The following is a 19,341-nucleotide window of genomic DNA, read 5'->3' on the forward strand; positions in this document are numbered from 1 at the left end:
CTAACCATTACATCCCATTTTACAGTTCACAGCGGGCTTTCTTGGACAGTCTCCCATTTGATCTTCACAACAAACTTTGTGAGGAAAACAGGACAAATGTTATTACCCTCATTTTACAGTTGAGCAAGCATGGCTTTGAAGGTTAAATGATTCGTCCAAAGTCTCACAGCAAAGAAGCAGGAGATCAGGGACCCAAACCCAGGTCCTTGAATCCTAAGTGCCTTCTTCCCACATCACCTTCCTACTCTGGACATGTGTCACGCTTGATAAATGCTGATGGACTGATAATGCAGATTAGTAATGTCCAGGGTCATCAGGCCACATTCAAATAGGGACTTCGTGTTCTGGAGCCATGCCCTGAGGAAAAGGTTGGGAAGAAAGGCAAAAATGAGAATTCACCAGTGTCTTTCACTTCCAACTGACAAAGTCTGCAGGAGAAAAAAACCTCATAAAACCAAAATTAAAAAGAAGAAGAAAAAGGAGCTTTTAAAAAGAAAGTTGGTTTTTTCCTGGAAAGCTAAGAAAAGAGGAAACACCTAAGGGACTCACTTGAAACTTTCCACATGATGTGGCTGGGGTCAGATGTCAGACTGAAGCCTCTAGGTTCACGCGAAGTTGACTGGCTGATATCACCGCATAGCCTGGACAGACACGGGCCAGGAGCAGTGGAAGCTAGGAATCCAAAGAACCGGACTCCAGCTGTTCTGCTCTCTCTGTGTGACCTTAGGCTAATCCAAGGCTCAACAGAACCTTGAGCCTCCATTCCTTTATCTGTCCTGTAGAGAAGTTGAATGAGATGGTCCCTGAGGTCTCCTCCGGCTGTGACATTTTGAGAATCTATGAATAGCAAGGACACAAGACAGGTGCGAGCTGATCACCACGTGGGAAGCTCACACCTGTCTCTCCCCAGTGTTTCCGCCCCTCACTTCCAGCAGTGCCAAACTCCAGGCCCAGTGAGGGTCCAGTTGCCAATTTTGAAGCTGTCCAAGGACAGTCGTCCTTCTGCATGGGGCTCCTTCCAACCCAAAGCTGGCCTTCCTTCCTCCCTCTGCAACTCCCTCTCTCATAGGTTACTGGGATTTGTATGCCACTAATTCGTTTATGCCTCTTTGCTTTTAGATTAAAATTACTCACAAGAATCAAGCGCCTATGATGATGGGGCCTCCCCAGAAGAGCAGCTTCTTTTCACTGAGGAGGAAGAGCCGTTCAAAAGACTAAATAATATGTCAAATGCCAGTTAAACCAAGAGAGAAAACAAGAGACTGTAACACACACACACACACACACACACACACACACACACACGCACATACACGCACACTCATCTCTAACCAGTGGAAGCAAAGCCACCCATCAGGAAGAAATCTTCATCTTGCCGTACATTCTCTCTACTTCAACAATGGCCACACCCCAACAGAGCCAGTATCAACCGAAAATTTTGTAGGAACTTAGGGCCCACCAGGGTGTGGTTGGCTTGTACAGCAACCTCCACATTCCCAGAAGGCCACGAGTGGGACTTTCTGAGACTGAAGGAGAAATCCCCCTTTCTTCCCACCAGTCCTGTGAGTTCCCTCACGGACGCTCACAAGAAGCAGGCTGCAGGTTTCCTGCCTCTGTGGAGATCGGATGTGGCCAAGGGAAAGAGCTCCCATTCCAGAGAATTGACACAAAGGTCCCTCTGTACAGAGACAAACGGCCTCCAACTCTCAGAGCATAACCCTTGGCAGGGCTCGGCAAGCGCACGTTGGTTTCTTAGTTGTCCTTCAAGCAGCAACTTCTCCCTGAACTTGCTGAGGAGGCAGAAAGGCTGTGGAAAGCTGTGTTTCCATTCTCGGTTCTCCACACTGTCAGTGGGCACTTGTTATTTTCCCAAAGCCTTCTCCTGGTGGCTGTGTGTTTGTTTAGACACGGCTCCAAGAGCCCCCAGAGCTGCCTTCACAGCACACCTTAGATGTGGTATTTATTTTCTTAGTTCTGTGAACACCTGGGAGGGAAAGCAGAGAAACTGGGATTTATTTTTCAAATTGGTGTCATAATATTGTGTAAAAAGGGAAGAAAAAAAAAAACCACCCCCAGTTTCTTTCTTTTTCAAGCCAAAGCGTGTTTCCTGTTTGAGCTCCAAGCCCTGGTGGCAGACTATTCCTGAAGGCAGAGAAGATGAGAAGGAAGGGCCTTTTGCTCAGAAGACCAGGAGACAAACCATCAGGTGGTTGCCACCTGCCTCTTTGCACCTACCACTCCCAGAGCATGACCTGAGGGCCCTTCTGGTGGTCTTATGTGTGTGTACATATATGTAGCATATATATTTATATATGTATATATATAAATATTTATTTACTGATGGACTTTTCCTGATTGAAAAAAAAGCATATATAGAATAGGAACAGAAAGCGGAAAAGAAAAAGAAGGTTCTTACTCCCCCATTCCACCATTTCATTGTCAACACATTTCCCTATGGCGATCATGAGATTTAAGGTAAATGAAAACAGCTTCTAATCATAAAGAGACTGAGAATTCCTATCCTGGATTCTCAAAACAGCCACGAAAGATACACTGGACAGAATTTTCTCTCCCATTTGCCAGATAGAGACAGTGAGTCTCAGAAAAGTTAAGAGACTTGTCCATGGTGTCTTAACTAATGTGGTTTGGGAATAGGTGCCACTAAGAGGATATTTATTAGATAGAAGAACCCACATGTCTTAGAATAGGGTCATTTCTGATCACTGAGAAATTATTCCATTCAAATCCAGGTTTCCAGGGAAGAATGAATGTGTAGCACATGTGTGGATGGGACAGGCCCACACAAGGAAATGAGTCCCTCATGATGCTTCCCAGAGATTCTCTCTGGCCTGAACTGGTAAGAAGTTGGTCTGGGTTGAAGGCACTAGACAGATCATCAGATTAAACTCTCCATATGTCAACTCATCATGGTCATCATGGCCTCTTAGTCTGGAAGCACCTCTGGCTGCAGGGATGACCTCAGTTGGAGACTCACAAGAAGGACCAAGGCACCTTCTGCAAGGTGCTGCCAGCCAGTACCCAGAAGGGTCCCGGCAGAGCTCAGTGGGCTTCATGCAGCTGGTGCCAGCATTACCCTTCTTTCCCGAGGGCAAGTCCGTGTAGAGCTCCGTTAGTAGACAGAACCATTTGCCTTGGCACCTTTGCTCCTTGGACCTCCATCCCCTCTGAGATTTCTTAAAAAGACACGTGGGCCCACTCGACATCGCTCCACTGAGCTCTCTCTAACCTCCTTGCACTGAGTCAGGAGCTTTGCACAAAGAAGGGAAATTAAGATTGCGTGTACACCCTGATCCTAACTCCGAAGGAAGCAATCATCTAGGACCATCCTGCTGGACCCAACAGTGCGGAACAGTGGGTGAGGGGAAAACCAGGCCCCCTGAAGAAAGTCCTGAACGCTGGGATCCTTGGTGATGGGACGGACCAACAAGTTCCAGAGTAACAACAGGTACTATCTTGGAAGCCACTTGATTTTGAAACAGAGGCAGGTTCAGATTTGAGGTCACCAGTTCTGAGACATTTACAGAAGTTTTTCCATGTGTTTCAATCCTGATTCCCCCAAGATTGAGGCTATTGAAACGTGGCACTGTGGACAGGTGAAACTGAGTCTCAGAGCTTCACAGGTCAGAGTGGCCCCTGCCTGTTCTAGTCTAGTGCCTAGGACTTGCAGTGTTGCTTGAGAGACACGTCCCAAGGCCTCCCTAGAGCCACAGAGCATAACAAGGCAGTGGAATAGTACTTCCAATTTGATAACCTCAGTAAGTCTAGTGTTATTGTTTAAAGTGATAATTGCAACTCAGTCCTTAACTACTGTGACCATGGTTTCTTCCTGTAGAGTACCTCACCATAGTGGGCCTCCCAGCAACCTCAGAGGTTGATGAAGAAGGTATTAATATCACAATCTTAATAATGAGACAGTGAAACTTAATGAGGGCTCAGTGACTTCTCAAAGTCACACAGTTAGGCAATCAGGGCAGAATCCAGTCCCTTAGTCTTCATCCTACTCTGACTGTGACCATGCCACAGACATGTTCTCACCTGCCCCCACGGTTCTACCCCACCAGCAATAAAAGTAAGGAAACAGAAAATCTTCAATACATCATGTTGTCCCTGGACAATTGAGCTGAGAGTTGCATCTCATTATGGTTTGGTCTTTGTGGATTTCCTCCAGTGAGTTGAGAATGGAGATAGGCTTAGTAGAATGATTATATTTCAGGTCAGAGACCAGCTCCTCTCAAGATAGTTCTTTCCACAGATGGAAAAGATATGTTAAAATTGCCAAATAAATTAGGAAATACTTGGCAGAATCTGGAAGAGCCTCCAGACTGGCGTTACATAACATGCATATACATTATACATATGCACATTATATAAGGTGACATAGTACTTAATGTGCTGTATATATTATGCAAATTACATATTTGTGAGTAATCACGATAAATATAGAGACCCACTAATCACTTTTTTACACATACTCAGTGACAGATTAGGAAGTTACTTTGCCAGAGTCTTAAAACTTACTCTCTCCTGCTGCTTTGGTTCCAATTCCTGACAAAAATAATTGCATCAACTTTTCCCATCTCTAGCCCCCTCTCCTCTTGGCCAAAACCCTCAGTTACCTCCTGTCCCAGCTAGGCTGTACCTTCCGTGGAACGCACCACAATTGGGTCCATAAAAATAGACTCATGAAGATGGGAAGGATCTAGACTTCCAGATTCCCCTATGTCCCAGGCCTACACCTCAACATTCCCAGGCAAGTGGGTGCCTAATGCTAATATCAAAAGGAGAGAGAAGGGGAGAGGGGAGTGGGGTGGGTGGGAGGGAGGAAGAGGCTACCAACCCTCCAAGGAAGGAAACTTCATAGTGTTCCTTGGCCACCAGTTCCAGGATCCAACAACAACCAATCAGGAAGTTATTTCAAATGTCTAAGTCCCCACAGCATATCTGAGACCCTAATTTCCTAAGATGTGTTTCACAAAATGCTAGTAGCCATAAAATGATCCCTGAAAACAGAGTTCTGTGATCAAGTACTAGCTCCCTTTCTGGGAGAGATATAGAAGGCTTAACTCTAAGAATTCGCAGTAAAGAATCATAGGGGTCCTTTATTTGTCTGCCAACATCTGTAGATTAGAAACACGACCTTATGCCCACCATTTCTTCTTTTTGTTCTCAGGGGAGATAGGAACACACAAGTAACTGTCCTCAGCAATAATGGTCCAAAAAGTACTTCTCTAGGACAAGGAGTCTCCAGTCTTAAGACGCTCTTTAGTTTCTTCTATGTGATTGCTTAACTATTTTTATTGTTCCCCTCTACACGTTTTCAAGCAAGAATCAAAGATCTGGGAGGTGGGGAGTGAGGGACTGGGGACACATGATACTGCTGGGAGTCAGACTTCATCTGTGTAGCTCCAGAGAACAGATCCAGGTCTAAGCAGCCCAGTTATAGAGAGGTTGATTTGTAGTTAATTTAATGACTGCTTTTGGAACTGGCCAAATATGGAAGGGGCTGCCTTCCGGGGGAATGGACAGTTACCCGCTCTTATGGGAAGGGCCTTGACCTGGTTGGGAGAGGAACAAACAATGATTGATCTACCGTGTCCAACAAGCTAATTGAAACTGTTTTTGTCAGCAACAATGTTAAATCAATATCTGTTACTTCCTTGAGAACTAGCATACCTCAGTGTCCCTTGTTTTCTGAAAGAATGAAAATGACTCCCAGAGAGATTTCTGGATCAGTGGGTACTAACCAGTTAGACCACACCTAATACATGGCAGGATTGACCAGAATTGTTGACATCCTCTGCTGACAGCTAGTCATGGTGATCTCCCCTCAGTAGCTTGGAGAGTTAAGGGAATGAGGTACAGTCTTTAGACCAAAAGAGGTTCTGCCTTTCTATTGGGGTCCATATTGGCAGTGTGGAACTCTTCCAGTCACAAATATCAGACCTGCATCTGACCTGCAATAACGAGGAAAAAAGAAACCATCCCACGTCTCAAATATGAATCAAGTTTTAGATAAAACAAGAGAGCAGAATTGTATAGAATTTCACATGGAGCCATTGTTTGTAGCACACCTTGATGTCCCTTCGTGCTGGAGTATGTCTTTCAACTTTCTACTAGAGAGAGAAAACAAGAAAAGGAGAAAGAAAAGGAAATTCCCATTTATTGCTTACTGGGTACAAGGCACCACGTTAAGGTCTTTTCATGTGCTGTCCCATTTAATCCTCAGAACAGCCTATGACATGGGCATTGTACTTATTTCACAGATAAAGGAATTAGCGCATAGAAGGGTGAAATACCTTGTCCAAGGCCAAAAAGGTAGGAAGTAGTAACCGCTAAGACTTGACATGCATCTGTCTCACCAAAAATGTATGCTTTTTCTACTATACTTTAGTGCTTTTAACCTTCTCGTCAGTTCCCAACCCTAGTGAGGGTTTCGCAGCATCGGCAGATTGACCTGCCAGGCCCACCTCTGTACAGCCTCTCGTCATGTCCTACTGAAGAACTTCCAGTGTTCGCTCACATTTAAACTCAGCAGCCTCCGTGGACAGCTGGAACCCCAAACCTCAACTTTACAATCAAATTGGCAGCCCAAGCTTCATCTTCAGTGTTTCAGATTCTAGTGGAATGGGACTCATTTCCCAGGGCTCCCCGATAGATTTTCTGTTCAACTCTGTGAGTGGGAGAGCAGCAAGCAGCCTTCTCAGCCGTAAATGCCATGGTCAACGGTGACTGGCCTGCACGGGGAAGGAGGGCTGGTGTTGTTGAAGGGAGCCTCCAGCAAGAAGGCTCTGCATGGGCTCCTCATTAGTGAGAGGCGTGGGCTGGGCCATCTGTATTCCACAGGAGAACAGAATGGCAGGCTGCCTTTCAGATGCCAAGAGTAGCTATCTCATGGGAAGATCCAGAGAGCTCAAAAAGCAGGCATCTTTCCTCGCGGGGATCTCTGTGGGAAACCAGGGACACAGAAAACCAAGGGTGTTTGAAAATCAACGGCTTGACTCACGGGGCACCCACCCTGGCCACCACTTCATTCCTCATGCCCCTGGTGCAGAAGGGCAAGCCCAGCCCCGCGGCCTCATCTGCTGGCTCAACTCCCTTAGGTGGAGCCCACGACAAACCGACGTCATCCTGAGCTCTGTGGCTGCAGTGGCGGGTACATTATAGCAAGGCCCCAGAGTTTGCAGCGAAGGCTTCGAGTCTCCCAAAGGGCAGGAAGCGCTGTAGCGAGGAGAGCCCATATGATTGGATGCTCAGTGCAGATTCTAAAGAAATAATCAGAAAACGGGAGGACAACTCTAAATGCTCCAAATTAGGAAAATGCAAGTTGGAAGCAAAGAAGAGAACATATAACCCAGTATCAAGCATGTAGTAGGTAACGAAAAAATATATGTTAAATGAATGAATAGCTAAAGTGGGTATCTGTCCTTCTATCCCGGAATGGGTAGGGGAAGGGGAGCTAGAGGCGATGAAAGCTTTTTAACTAACAACTCAGGAACTTGAAACCACAGGATGTAGAGGGAGCTCATGGGGGCCTCTAACTACCCAGACATCTGTTGAATGATGGACACAGCTAAATATGGATCATCAAAGGGCTTTCTAGGTCACATGGAGGGCAGTTTCATGATTCAGAAAATATGAAATTCAACTTGGACAGAAAGACAGAAATATTTGCAATCTACTTCTTAGCCATCAGGTCAGAATGGACAAAGGATACAAAGGCAGCAGAAGCAGAGTTATAACACAGTAAGAGGTCAGCATAATAAGGTACAGATTCAAGAGATGAAAAGACATGGAGAACTGGATTTTTTTTTTTTTAGCAGATTTATTTGGGCAAGGGAGCTGAGCACTATAGTTCAAAAATGAAAGAAAGGACCGACAAATCCTTTTTTCTTAAAAAAGCAACTTAAGTTTGAGTTAATGGTAAGATGGACATGTCCAGGCATTAATGAAGTTGTTAGTAGAGAACTATCATTTATTGCGTAGTCCCAGACCTGTTACTTTGATGAGACTGTTGAACTTCACAGGAACTCTAATGAAGTTGGTGGTATACACTTCCCTACTTGACAAACAAGGAAACCGAGAAACAGAGCAAATCTCATAGCAGCAGATCTACCAGCATCTGCCTTCAAAGCCACGTCTATGCGTGCAGTGCCATTGCGAATTCCTCTGCGCTCCCCGCACAGTGGCTGGGATTTACTACCCTAAACCCGTCCCATGCGCACAACTCACTGGCTTCCTTCTCAAACTGGAAATCCAAGTCCACAAAGCTGGAGTGGGAAACCACATTCATCTGGCCGGCCGCAGAGGCCCATTGAGAAGGAGCAGATCTGGGCTGCAGAAGGTACGTGCGCACCTGACCTTCCCTTCGCCCTTCTCTCCCCGAGGCGCCAGCTGGGCCTTGTCCTAGGACCTTACTCAGCCGGCAGACAGTCAACAATGGACAGCTGGTAAAAACTCACCAGATCAGGGTGTTCACATAATGTGAAAGACTACCTTAAAGGATACAGAGAGCGTAGTAAGGATCAGGAGCAAGTGAAATGAGGTCAGGTAGTCAAACAGTAGTCTGAATTCAGTAAAGGAGACGTAAAGATGCAAAAAAATTTTTTGAACTTTTTCCTTTTCAGAAGAACCCAAAAAATCCTGTTAAAAATGGAAACTTAGCAAGAATTACAAGGTGAGGGATAATAAAATGATAATTTCTTTTTTCCTTAGACAAGACAAAAGGAAATTAATTTCTAAACTTTACAATGTAAATGGCTATCCAGAAAAAGACTCCAGAAAGTATGAGTTTTCTCTTGAGGAATTAAACATCAGTACTTTCAAAGTAACTAATGAACTTATTTTTTTAATTTTTTTTAAAGATTTTATTTATTTGACAGAGAGACACAGCGAGAGAGGGAACACAAGCGGGCGGAGAGGGAGAGGAAGAAGCAGGCTTTCTGCTCAGCAGGGAGCCTGATGCGGGGCTCGATCCCAGCACCCCGGGATCATGACCCGAGCCGAAGGCAGACACTTAATGACTGAGCCACCCAGACACCCCGGGTTTTTTTTTTATTTTTTAAGAAAACTGGTACCAGTTGGTTACCAGAAAATGGCATGGTCTTCAAGAAAACTTTTCTTGGTGAACATTTCCTCTCTCCCCAACATTTTTGAGGTAAAAGGATTGAGAACTAACTAAATCTTTTAACTCAGAGCAACATACATCCATGGAAGGTGTTAATAATAGAGGATATCATTACATTGCTGTTTGGAGTTTGCAGTCATCATACGCTGCTACCACTAGGCATGGAGGTAATGATGATAAACCTGAAAGGATTAAGTAATCCCACCTCCCTCCCTCTCCCTGTCAACCTCTTAAAGCTTCCCATCATGGCCATCCAGGTTAAATAAATTTTCTTGAATTAGAATATCTGGGAATAATTTCTTTTTATTATGGAAATTTTCAAACATACAGAAAAGCAGAGCCACGAGTATAAGAACACATACACCTGTCACTTAGATTCAACAGTCATTATCATTTTGCCATACCGGTTTCACTTTTTTTTTTTTTTTACTGAAGTATTTTAAAGTAAATTACAGATGTCATGACATCTCACACCAAAATACTTACACGTCCTTCCTTATGTGGGAAAGGCTGTGTATATCAAACACACTGCTGTCAGAAGATGTCTGGGTGCTCTTGGTAAGCTCGGTCATTTCTCAATCACAAATAGAAGTTAATCAGGACATCACTCTAACACTAATGAGGAGAAAGTTTTGGGTGGAGCCCAAGGAAGGTCTTAGCTGTATTCAGAACGTTCCTGATTGATCTAGAGAGAGGAAAGTCAACACATTAACTAAATTCTCAGAAGACATGCAGTGGGGAAGTGTTATAAGCACTAATGATGCCAGAGAGAAAATGTGAAGCCCTTGGAGGAGGGAGAAATTTACCTGAACGGTGCATGTTCTTATTTTTGAAATAAAAATTATTTAAAACATTGGTAATTACAGAAAGACTGGGCACAGTATTATTTGGGGCAGGTAAAACAGTAAAACACTCTGTCTGTTGATTCCTTTAATCACAGAAAAGACAGTTGTGGGTTTTGCCCCCACCATGTGATGAACATGGCGCTAGACTGGGTGGGGCGGGGGGATAAGCTGCCGAGATGTACAGACAGGTCCTCCCCCTCCACTGGGGCATAACTGAGCTGGAAGTGCATCAACTCCCCAGAGAACGTCTGGAAGCATGAAGATTTGGCTCACTTATGCAGGGTAAGATGTCATTTTCAGTAGGCAAAGAGTAAGGAAAGCAGATATCGTTCCACTTGCTCTGTGCTTCGCTGCTGGGTTCAGGGCAATCCAACTGCAGTGGTTCTGGGCAAGATGGCAGGCAAGGTAGTTGGGTAGTTTGCTTACAAAAATCTGCCCGCTCAGTGATTCTGCCAAACAAAAGAGAAGCAGGCAAAATGAGTGACAGCACGTTACAGAAGAGAAGCAGGCAAAATGAGTGACAGCACGTTCAGCCTGTCTCCGTCAATAAATAAAATAAGTTTCTTTTCAAAACAGCCTAGGTGGCCACAACAACTGGAAATCAAGGCCTGATACCCAGTCTGTGGCGGGTGGACCTAACTGAGCACCCTTCTGGCTTTCCACGCATCAGGAGGAAAAGCATCCTTATCCATACCCCCAGCGCACATCTACCTCTTTTTGGCTTAAGAAACACCCCACCCCACAACCCCTTCCCCCACACCATGAGGTTCATAAGAACAAGCACCACCTTCTTTTTTCATGACGTTGCTGCCATGAGGAATGTAAGTCTCTGTTGACTGACTCGTGTTTCCATCCTCCTGAGAGTAGGAATGTGTTTTCTTCCCAGAGTGCCCCCTCTTTGGAAGCACACAGTCTCTCCTGAGCTCCCTCCTCCAGCCTCACCCCTGGCCCTGAAGCCCAGGATCCGCTGATGGGCGAGAAAACACATGAGCTCACTGGAGCTTATATAAGAGCTCTTGGCAGGCCTTCCCCAGGAGCATGCTCGCATTTGCCTTGTCTAGGCAATGTGATTTTTCTCTCCTCTGTCTCCTCAGAACAGAGAGGCTGATTTGTACTCCTGTTCCGTAGAGGGTTTGTAGCAGGGAGAAGGAAGCACAGCATTCCCTCCTAAATCCCAGTGATTCAAATTGGCACAGTTTTCCTGAGAGGGAGAAATAGTATCTAAAAGACAGAATTCACCTGCCTGTGTTGAGCCCCTTCACGCTGGCACGACCCCCTTCTCTCAGCTCTTGTCTATGAGGAGCCCATACGGCTTCAGTCACCCCGGAGGAGTGGTGAGAGCCGTAAGGGCCGAAGCCACCTTGGCATCTCAGAGGACTCCCTCTCCAGTGCCCCTTCTGAGATGTTTGTGAGCCAGGTCTAGGGCAGAGAGAGACAAAATAGATGGAAACCCTCCTCTTCCCCCAAAGGAAGAAACAAAACATTTATGGAGATCTTTCAAGTGCTTCCATTGGCAAGAAATTGATCCTGCCTCCCAATGACTGGGTGAAAACTCCCATCCTCTCCCAGATGCCATTATCTTGAGGGAGGAAAGAAACTTTAGGAAATTTTGGGGAACTGCACCCTGGAAACTCAAAGAGAAGGGAGGAAAGAGAAAGAAAGGGAAGGCCATGAACCCAACCTCCAAATTCAGTGGATGTTTTGCATAGCTCCCAAGAGGAGAAGGGATTTGGTTCTTCTCCTGCCACTGAGGGAAGAAAAGGAGGGGGAGGAGCCATGGGGCCCTTGGCCGTCATGGGCTCCCCTCTGCTGCCCCAGTCACTCCAAGCCTGAGCACCTCAGGGCAGTGCCAGACAAGATGGAGGAGCTCAGCCTGTGTCTCCTCATTCTCCTTCCTGAGCTTCACAGGCTGTGACCCAAGGCGCTTCGATCCCAAAGGGAAGTGGGGAGATGCCCTCTGCCCCCTCTGCTCCTCTCCCTGCTGCTTCCTGCCTGACACCAAGGAGCAGTAGGGACTTGGGCAAGTGTCAGATTATGTCTCAGCTTTCACACCTGTCAGATGGGGCTGGAGAGGGTAGTTTGTACATTTGTTCATTTACCCGTCAATAAATATTGTGTTATTAAGCAACATCTATTTGACAGGCACTGGACCCTAACTCCTTAACCTGTTTCAACATGATTCTCTTGCTTATTCCCCACCATTTTCCATCACATTCTGCTTTTCCCAACCTCCACCCTCTTCTTCCACTTTTTCTTCTTTCTTTTATTCTCATGATGTTTCTTTTCCCTTTTCTCCCGTGATTCTATTTTTAGAGCTTTCATACAAAATCAGAGGATCACAGGGATCTTAAGGAGACATTTGCCCACTTTGTTATCTCCAGGCAAGACTGTGCTGAAAAGGCCCAGGAAAGATCAGAGAACATAGTCCAGAGCCCAATTTCAGGATGTATTGGAGTGTCTCGCAGCTTCTCCCATCAAGGAATTATCTCCAGTGTCTAACTGAAACCCATCTGTTCAGGACTACTCTTTTTCTCTTTACCTTTGGAGTCGCATCTCTGGCATAGAGCACCTTTGTGGATATAGAACCCTTGGGAAGTTTAATGCAAAACAACGTAGCTGAACATCCCAGACCAGAGGGTACTAGCTTCAGTATGAAAACAACAGAATCAGGAACAAAGAAGGGACCAGAGGCCATGGCAGTGAAGTGGGTTTGAAGTCTGTGAAATCAACAAAAACAGAATAAGCAATAACCCACAAGTATAATCCTACTGGAGTCGCAATTTCAGACCGACCACCTCAATTCACACAAAAAGTCCACTGAGCAGGGAGTTCTGGAATCAGCCCCCTATCAGTGGAAAGGCCCTTCCTTAGATGTCACCCCAGCATCACACAAAGTCCGTGGTCTGTTGATTGTAGTTGAGTTACAAATGGTGGTCATTCAACCTTGGTTCTAATGGGTCCATATACAGAATTCCTCTCCAAAGCCTTTTTTCCTGGCCTCTGGGGAGGAGGCAAGCCAGGTCTACACTTGGACAGGGCCTGATGCTCCAAATGTGGCCCTTTTGGATCTGTGTGAACCTGCCAAGGTGGCCACAGTCTTCATAGAGGCAGTGTGCCCTGTGAGCAGGTCAGCAGACAAGAAGGCAGACTTCAAAACCTACAGCATTTTCTTCTTCCTTTCTTCTTCAGATGGCAGGAGGCAGGAGATGCAACTGAAGAGAAGAGGGTCTGACAGCAAGTTGCTGACCCAGCTTCTAGCACAGCTGCCCTCTTCCACAGAATGGGAAGAAGGAACCTTTTGTGCCTCTCTGTACCATCATCCTCAACACTCGGTAGGTATGTCTGAGAAAGTGTTACTGTTAGCCAGTAAGCCTAATCCCAAAGAAGCCCCCTATAGGGGGCTGCCTGCTAAAGGGGTTCTGACAGATGCTTTTCTCTCTCTGCAGAAAACAAGCAAGACCCTTCTATCTTGGAGAAGTCTGGCCACTTGTTCCGTAGAGGCTGCTGTGGAAGGGAGCCATTCCATGTGCCAGGATGATTGGAGGGATGAAATCCCACCTGGGAAACGAGAGCAACATGGGGAGTAGGCTACAGCCCTGTCTCAGCCACATGGCCTTGGGCATGTCCTTTAGCCTTCTGGCACCTCTCTTTCTCTATCAAACAAGGGGGCTCTAAAGACTTTCCCTCTTCAGTGACCTTGCCTTTACTTGGAGTGAATGTTGCGGCCATGGGAGAGGGGGCAGGCTCCTTGTCCTCACGGGTCTTCCGCCAGGCCCAAGGCCTCCCCCAGCCCTGCTGCCCTGGAGGGCTCCTCCTAGCCCCTGAAAGAATCTTCCCTTCCCTCTTAAGGATTGATCATGCTCAGAAATCAGCTGATTTGGGGGACCAACATGAAAAACAAAATCCTACAAAGAAACTCTTTGATAAGCCCTCCACCTTTACACACACACACACACACACACATACACACACACAAACACACATACTCGATCCCTGACATGTAAACATTTTCCCTTCTGTATGTCAAGCCTATTTTACCCTTTCTCATTGCCAGTGTGTTAGGAGAGAATCCATTCCCACCACTTCCTTCTGGAGAACTTAGCTAAACCTCAGTGTTTGGGGGTGACCCTGGGCATAGGTTGAAGCTAAAGGTCCTTACGTACCTCACCGGCGGCCCATAAATGCAGACTCTACCAGCCGAGACTGAGGCAGTGACTGGTTAGCACAGTGCCAGGGTCCAGACCCTTCGCTCCTCACTCGTCCACCCCCACTGCCTCCTCCAGCCATAGATTCGCTCTTCTGTCATGGTGGTTGCCTGCTCGAGCCTGCCTGTCTGCCTGCCCAAAGTGCCGTGGATTGTTCTGTCATGTACCGTGTATACATGTGTCCTGACTCTGTGGTTTACTACAAATAAACACAATGGTGGACCGCTGACCTCTGACCTCCTGGTGGTTCCTTTTCAAGCCATTGCTCGAGAAATCAGGATCGTCTGATCAACCACAGGGCACTGGAGACGAGCAGGCTCGTCTAGACTGTTCTGTAGCCTCATCACAGGGGCCCACTGCCAGGGGTTCCACTGATAACGCCAGGACTGGGAAGAATGGAAAGTCTCTGTTGCCACTTTCCTGGTGTGGCAGGAGGGGGAGAGGAGGCCAATTAAATAAGACTTCACTAAACCTTTCATAGACCTCATTTCATTGGTATCTGAAAACTCCCCTATGAAGTGATGAGCATTTTATAGATAAGGAAACAAAGGCTCAGAAATGGTAATTAACTTGCTCAACAAGTACCATAATAAGTAACCTGGTTCTTCTCTCATATCCCAGGGTTCCTGCTCTTGCCTCTAAACCAGTATTTCTCGGGGGGTGGGGGGGCAGTATCTCTCCTGCTAACATCAGGAACACCTGCGGTCCGGATTCCTGAGCCCCTGTCAGACCTCCCGAATCACGGCCTCTGAGAGTAGCACCCTCAAATCTGGGTTGGTACATGGGTCCTTGGGCCCACCGCGCCACACCCTGCTGGGAGGGTAGGACCACTCTGGGAGGACAGAGCCATGCCAACGCTTTAGCAGAGCTCAGACACTGGAGCCTGTGGAAGGGAGCCATGAGGCAGGAGAGACGTGGAGAGGAGACAGGTCTGGGAAGAAGCGAGGCCGAGGACTGCACGTCAGAGTTGGCTGGCCCCCCGCCCCAGAACGTAAACTCCAACAACAGGTCCATCGGCTCGTCTCCAGACTAAGCAGTCTCGAACCAAGGGTTCAAAGTCACACCTGGGTGGGGCTAGGCAAGGAGGTGCGGGCTCAACCCGGCAGCCTCTGGGACAGGGCCTACAGAGATGCGGCAGCCTCCAGAGGAGACCATGGGTGCGTAGCCACTGCTCGCCGGCCTCTGCTGCCTTCTCAGCCCCCATCACCCTGGCCGGCCTAGCCTGACTGGATCCGAAGAGCCATTGTCGTGGCCGTTCCAGGTGCTTCCTGCCACAGTTGACCAACAGTGTTCCAAAAGACCCAGAACTCAGGCCCTGAAGTCTGTCTTCTCCGTGTCCCTGCTGCCGTCCTCGGGGCTGGGCAAGGACTCTGGCCTCAGGGAAACTCACCAAAATGTTACTCACTCCTACCCATTCCCACCACCCTTCCACCTGGATCTGCCGAGTTCTGTTTTGTGCCGTGGAGGCCAGGTGGAGTTTTCTGAAATGACGGTGGGGCTGTGTGTACCAGCCCCGCGGCAGCACTAACAATGTGGGGAAAATATTTTCCTTAAGGAAATGGCTTTTCTGGAGTCAAGAAATCAAGAAAACACCTCCTGTACAGAATTGGATGCAACCAAATCAGCAAAACATTGAAATTATGAATGCAGAAAGTGGTTTATGATACAGAATTCTTATAGTGAGAATTCTCTCCCATCTCCGTAGCTAGGGAAAGAATTGAGTAAACAAGGAAAATTCTGGTCCATTCAAGAACAAAGGCCCTTAGCAGTTGTGTTTACATTTTAAACAATAGCGAAGAATAAGCCATTTGCTGTAGCATTTACAAGATTTTCTAACACACATGACCATGTTCCTGCTCCTTCCCCCACTTAACAGGTTACTGTGTGCCTTTAAAAGTAACAAAACTGCCTTTGTTTCTAAACGTTCTTCCCTACTACTTTCCATTACACCAGACTATCAATTATTACAGAAGTATTTCTGAATCTAAAACGTTCAGCCATTCACAGAGGGAGCAGAAAGTCGAAGACAGCCAACAAGGAAGGCAAGGAAGATCAGAAAGAAAGATCAGAGAGATTCGAAGGAAACCTGGTGGTCTCAGATAGGAGGGCTTGCGGAGAGCACCGAGTCTGACCCCTCGGCCAGAGACAGCCCCTGTCCTGCTGCATGGCCACCTCTGAGTCAAGACTTCGGTCAATGGGCAGCCCGCCACCTTTCCCAGGAGCCCCTCCAGAAGTTCTCGGAGCCTTAGGCAGGCTCCTATTCCACTGATGGCTGCCTCCCATTGACTGCCATCCCCTGAGCCCCAGCCTGGCCACTAGCAACCCAGAATACATCTCACCCCTGCCGCAGGACGGCATTCAGATGTCTGGGAACAGCGACCTCGTCCTCTTTTCTTTTTTTTCTCTCCAGACTAAACATCCCCTGAACCCTTAAATCGTCCCTTAGATGCCATGATTCTCAGACCCTAAGCTATTCTTACGACTTTCTCTGGAACAACAGTTTGCCAAGGTCCCTCTTAAAATGAGATGCCCAGAACCGAACAGAGCACAGGGCCCCAGAAACGAGTGGACAAGGGCAGAGCCACAGCCCGCGCTCTGGACTTTCGGCAGCCGAGGGCTCCACGGACGCATCCGGCTCTCGCAGCAGCCTTCTCCCCCGTCCCGGGGAGTGCCAGTCACCAGGGCTGGGGTGGTGCTTCATTGATCACCAAGTCCCTTCAGAAACGTGGTCTCGTTTACGCCTCACCACAGCTCGGGGAGGGTGATTAGAGGGGAGGAAGCTGAGGGTTCTCCAAGGCCGCATGGCCAGGCCTCACGCCCTGAGCCTGTGGTTCCAAGCCCTTGCTCGGCCCCACACACCCATGTTGCCTTTTCACTTGAACTTCTGTTCAGGCCAAGAAAGTCTCCCTGGCTTCATTTGTGGGCGTCTATTCAAGCTCTTTCTCAAGGCACCTGGGTGGCTCAGTTGGTTAAATGTCTGCCTTCAGCTCAGGTCATGATCCCAGGGTCCTGGGATCGAGTCCCACATCAGGCTCCCTGCTCAGAGAGGAGCCTGCTTCTCCCTCTCCCTCTGCCTGCTGCTCCCCCTGCTTGTGCTCTCTCTCTCCGTCAAATAAATAAATAAAGTCTTTTAAAAAACCTTTTTCTTTTTTCTGTTCCATTTTGTCCTGTTAATTTCTGCCCATCCTCAAACCTGTCTAGATCTTTTTGAGTCCCATTTCTGCCGCCCCTATATCAAAGGGAAAGAGAGAAGGCAGCAGAAGAGGATGGAGGACCAAACAAGGAAGGAGGAAGGAGCTGGGAAAGGGAGCATCTCAGAGAAGAATGAGCAGCATGGTGTGGCGTGCTGGGGTGGGGAGGAGACTGGGTTCCAAAGCCCACCCACCTCCGTGGGCTCTGCTACCCTACACAAGCCGCTTAGCCTCTCAGAGCCTCACTTTCCCAGGATGGGGCATCTGAGTGGGACTAGTCCATTCCCAAGTTTTTCTAGTCCATTTTCCCAGTTTTATGAATCTAATGTAGAAAAAGACCTTATTGTTAGTCCAGTGGGTCTTCCCTTTTAATCCAATGACTGTATTGGACATCAGATTTCACTCCAAATATTTCACATGCTTTTCTTTTGCTACAATAAAGAAAAGCAAAGATGGCTAGGGACCACGGCATTAAGCAACATCTATTTCATTTGATTGCCAGCCCTGTGTTTCACAGGGCGGGGGAGGGGAGGGAGGGGAGGATTACAAGAGTTACATCTCAAGATGTGGGACCCAAAGACTACGAACTCCTCAAGAGAGCCGAGCCAGAAGCTCTGCAGCTGTCACCAGACACCGTCTCCATATTATTAGAGGGCCAAGTGTCCCGCAATGAACTGCGGCCACTGAAATGTCATGAGAAGGGAGAGAACGTGTAACCCACCTCTCGTGCGCCTTCCTGGAGACGTCACATGGCAAACGGTCTCAGGTCATTGTGCTAAGATAGGAAATATCATCCCATGTTTCCATTCTTCTGGAGCAAAGCTGTTCAATAGAAATATAATGTGAGCCACGTGTGTAAGTTTACATTTTCTAGCAGCCACGTAAAAAGGGTAGAAGGGAACAGGTGCAACTCACTTTAATAAAATATTTTCTTCAACTCAAAATTTCCTATATTATCATTTTCACATGTAATCAATATAAAAGGTATTAATTAATAATTAAATACTTAAATACTTTAAATAATTTTAAACTTTAAATAATAATTCGAATACTTTGAAATAGTTAATGTAAGACTTAAATACTTCACATCATTTTTTTGTACGAAGCCTTCAAAACCCAGTATTTATTGGACATGACGGCGCTAGCCTTGGGGGAGTGGCTGCCGTANCAGACAGAGAGGCTCGAGGTGCTCCCACCACATCTGGTGCTCCGCCCCCAACCCCCACAGCCCTTCTCCAGCTGCGTCATAACGGCCTGTTTCACGGTGGGCATTATCCATCAGACTGAAGGAGGTCTAGGAGGGCTGGGACCGTGGAGTTAACTGGTATGTTCTCTGCTCCCGGCTCCATGTTTGACATGGATATCATAGGCCCTTGATGGACATTTGACAAGGAGGCGAGGAAGGAAGGGAGGCAAGCTTGCCTATGTAAACAGTACAGGGAAGATCTTGGGTTTGAACCTATCATCATTTCACTGGATGTTGCTTCCTCCTCAACTTCTAGAAGCATTACGAAAAGAGCACAGTGTCGGTGCCCAACAGACTTGGGTTCACATTCCAGCGAGGTGACTGGCCGGTTATGGGGAACTCAGAGCAGAGGTTCTGGAGTGATTTTGTGCTATTTACCCTACCTCTCTTAGCCCTGATTTCCTCATTTATAAAATGGGGATGATAATATTTACCTCATAGGTAACTATGAAGATGACATGTATCTTGCAAACATCAGACTTTCTGTTAAATGTTAGTTTGCGCTCCTTGCCTAATAAAATGGAAATAAATCTTTCTTATCTGGCCAAGTTTGAATCCTGCAGCAGCTTTGTCCCTATCGAGAGAGGGAAAAGTAATGAAAAGCAAACCAAAATTTGAGAAAGGGAGCCAGCTCCTACCATCTGCCTCCTTGTTTGTTCTTTAAAAAGCTCCCCAAAATGCAGATCCAGCCAGGGTAGCCCGTGAATTA

The 19,341-nt window shown here is 47.0% G+C and overlaps 1 protein-coding gene and 1 long non-coding RNA gene across 5 annotated transcripts in view; both read left to right on the forward strand.

Annotated features, from left to right (window-relative positions):
• The window catches only part of DGKG (diacylglycerol kinase gamma), a 191,326-nt gene extending 189,277 nt beyond the window's left edge, over nt 1–2,049 (forward strand). For both annotated transcript variants that reach the window (XM_040621478.1, XM_040621479.1), the window contains one exon: nt 1,120–2,049. In XM_040621478.1, the coding sequence (XP_040477412.1) occupies nt 1,120–1,218 (99 nt within the window). In that variant the 3' untranslated portion in view covers nt 1,219–2,049. The remainder of the gene's footprint in view (nt 1–1,119) is intronic.
• A 342-nt stretch (nt 2,050–2,391) lies between these two features.
• LOC121100423 lies at nt 2,392–14,421 on the forward strand. Of its 3 annotated transcripts, none has more exons than XR_005832225.1 (3): nt 2,392–3,466; nt 13,180–13,322; nt 13,437–14,421. It is a non-coding gene; the product is annotated as an uncharacterized LOC121100423 (long non-coding RNA). The 3 variants fall into 3 exon arrangements; XR_005832224.1 differs by lacking the exon at nt 2,392–3,466 and adding an exon at nt 6,368–8,362 and having other exon boundaries at nt 13,180–13,326; XR_005832223.1 differs by lacking the exon at nt 2,392–3,466 and adding an exon at nt 6,368–8,362.
• Nucleotides 14,422–19,341: the final 4,920 nt, after the last annotated feature.

The sequence above is a fragment of the Ursus maritimus genome, unplaced genomic scaffold, assembly GCF_017311325.1.
Source record: "Ursus maritimus isolate PB19 unplaced genomic scaffold, ASM1731132v1 scaffold_4, whole genome shotgun sequence".
Lineage (NCBI taxonomy): Eukaryota > Metazoa > Chordata > Mammalia > Carnivora > Ursidae > Ursus > Ursus maritimus.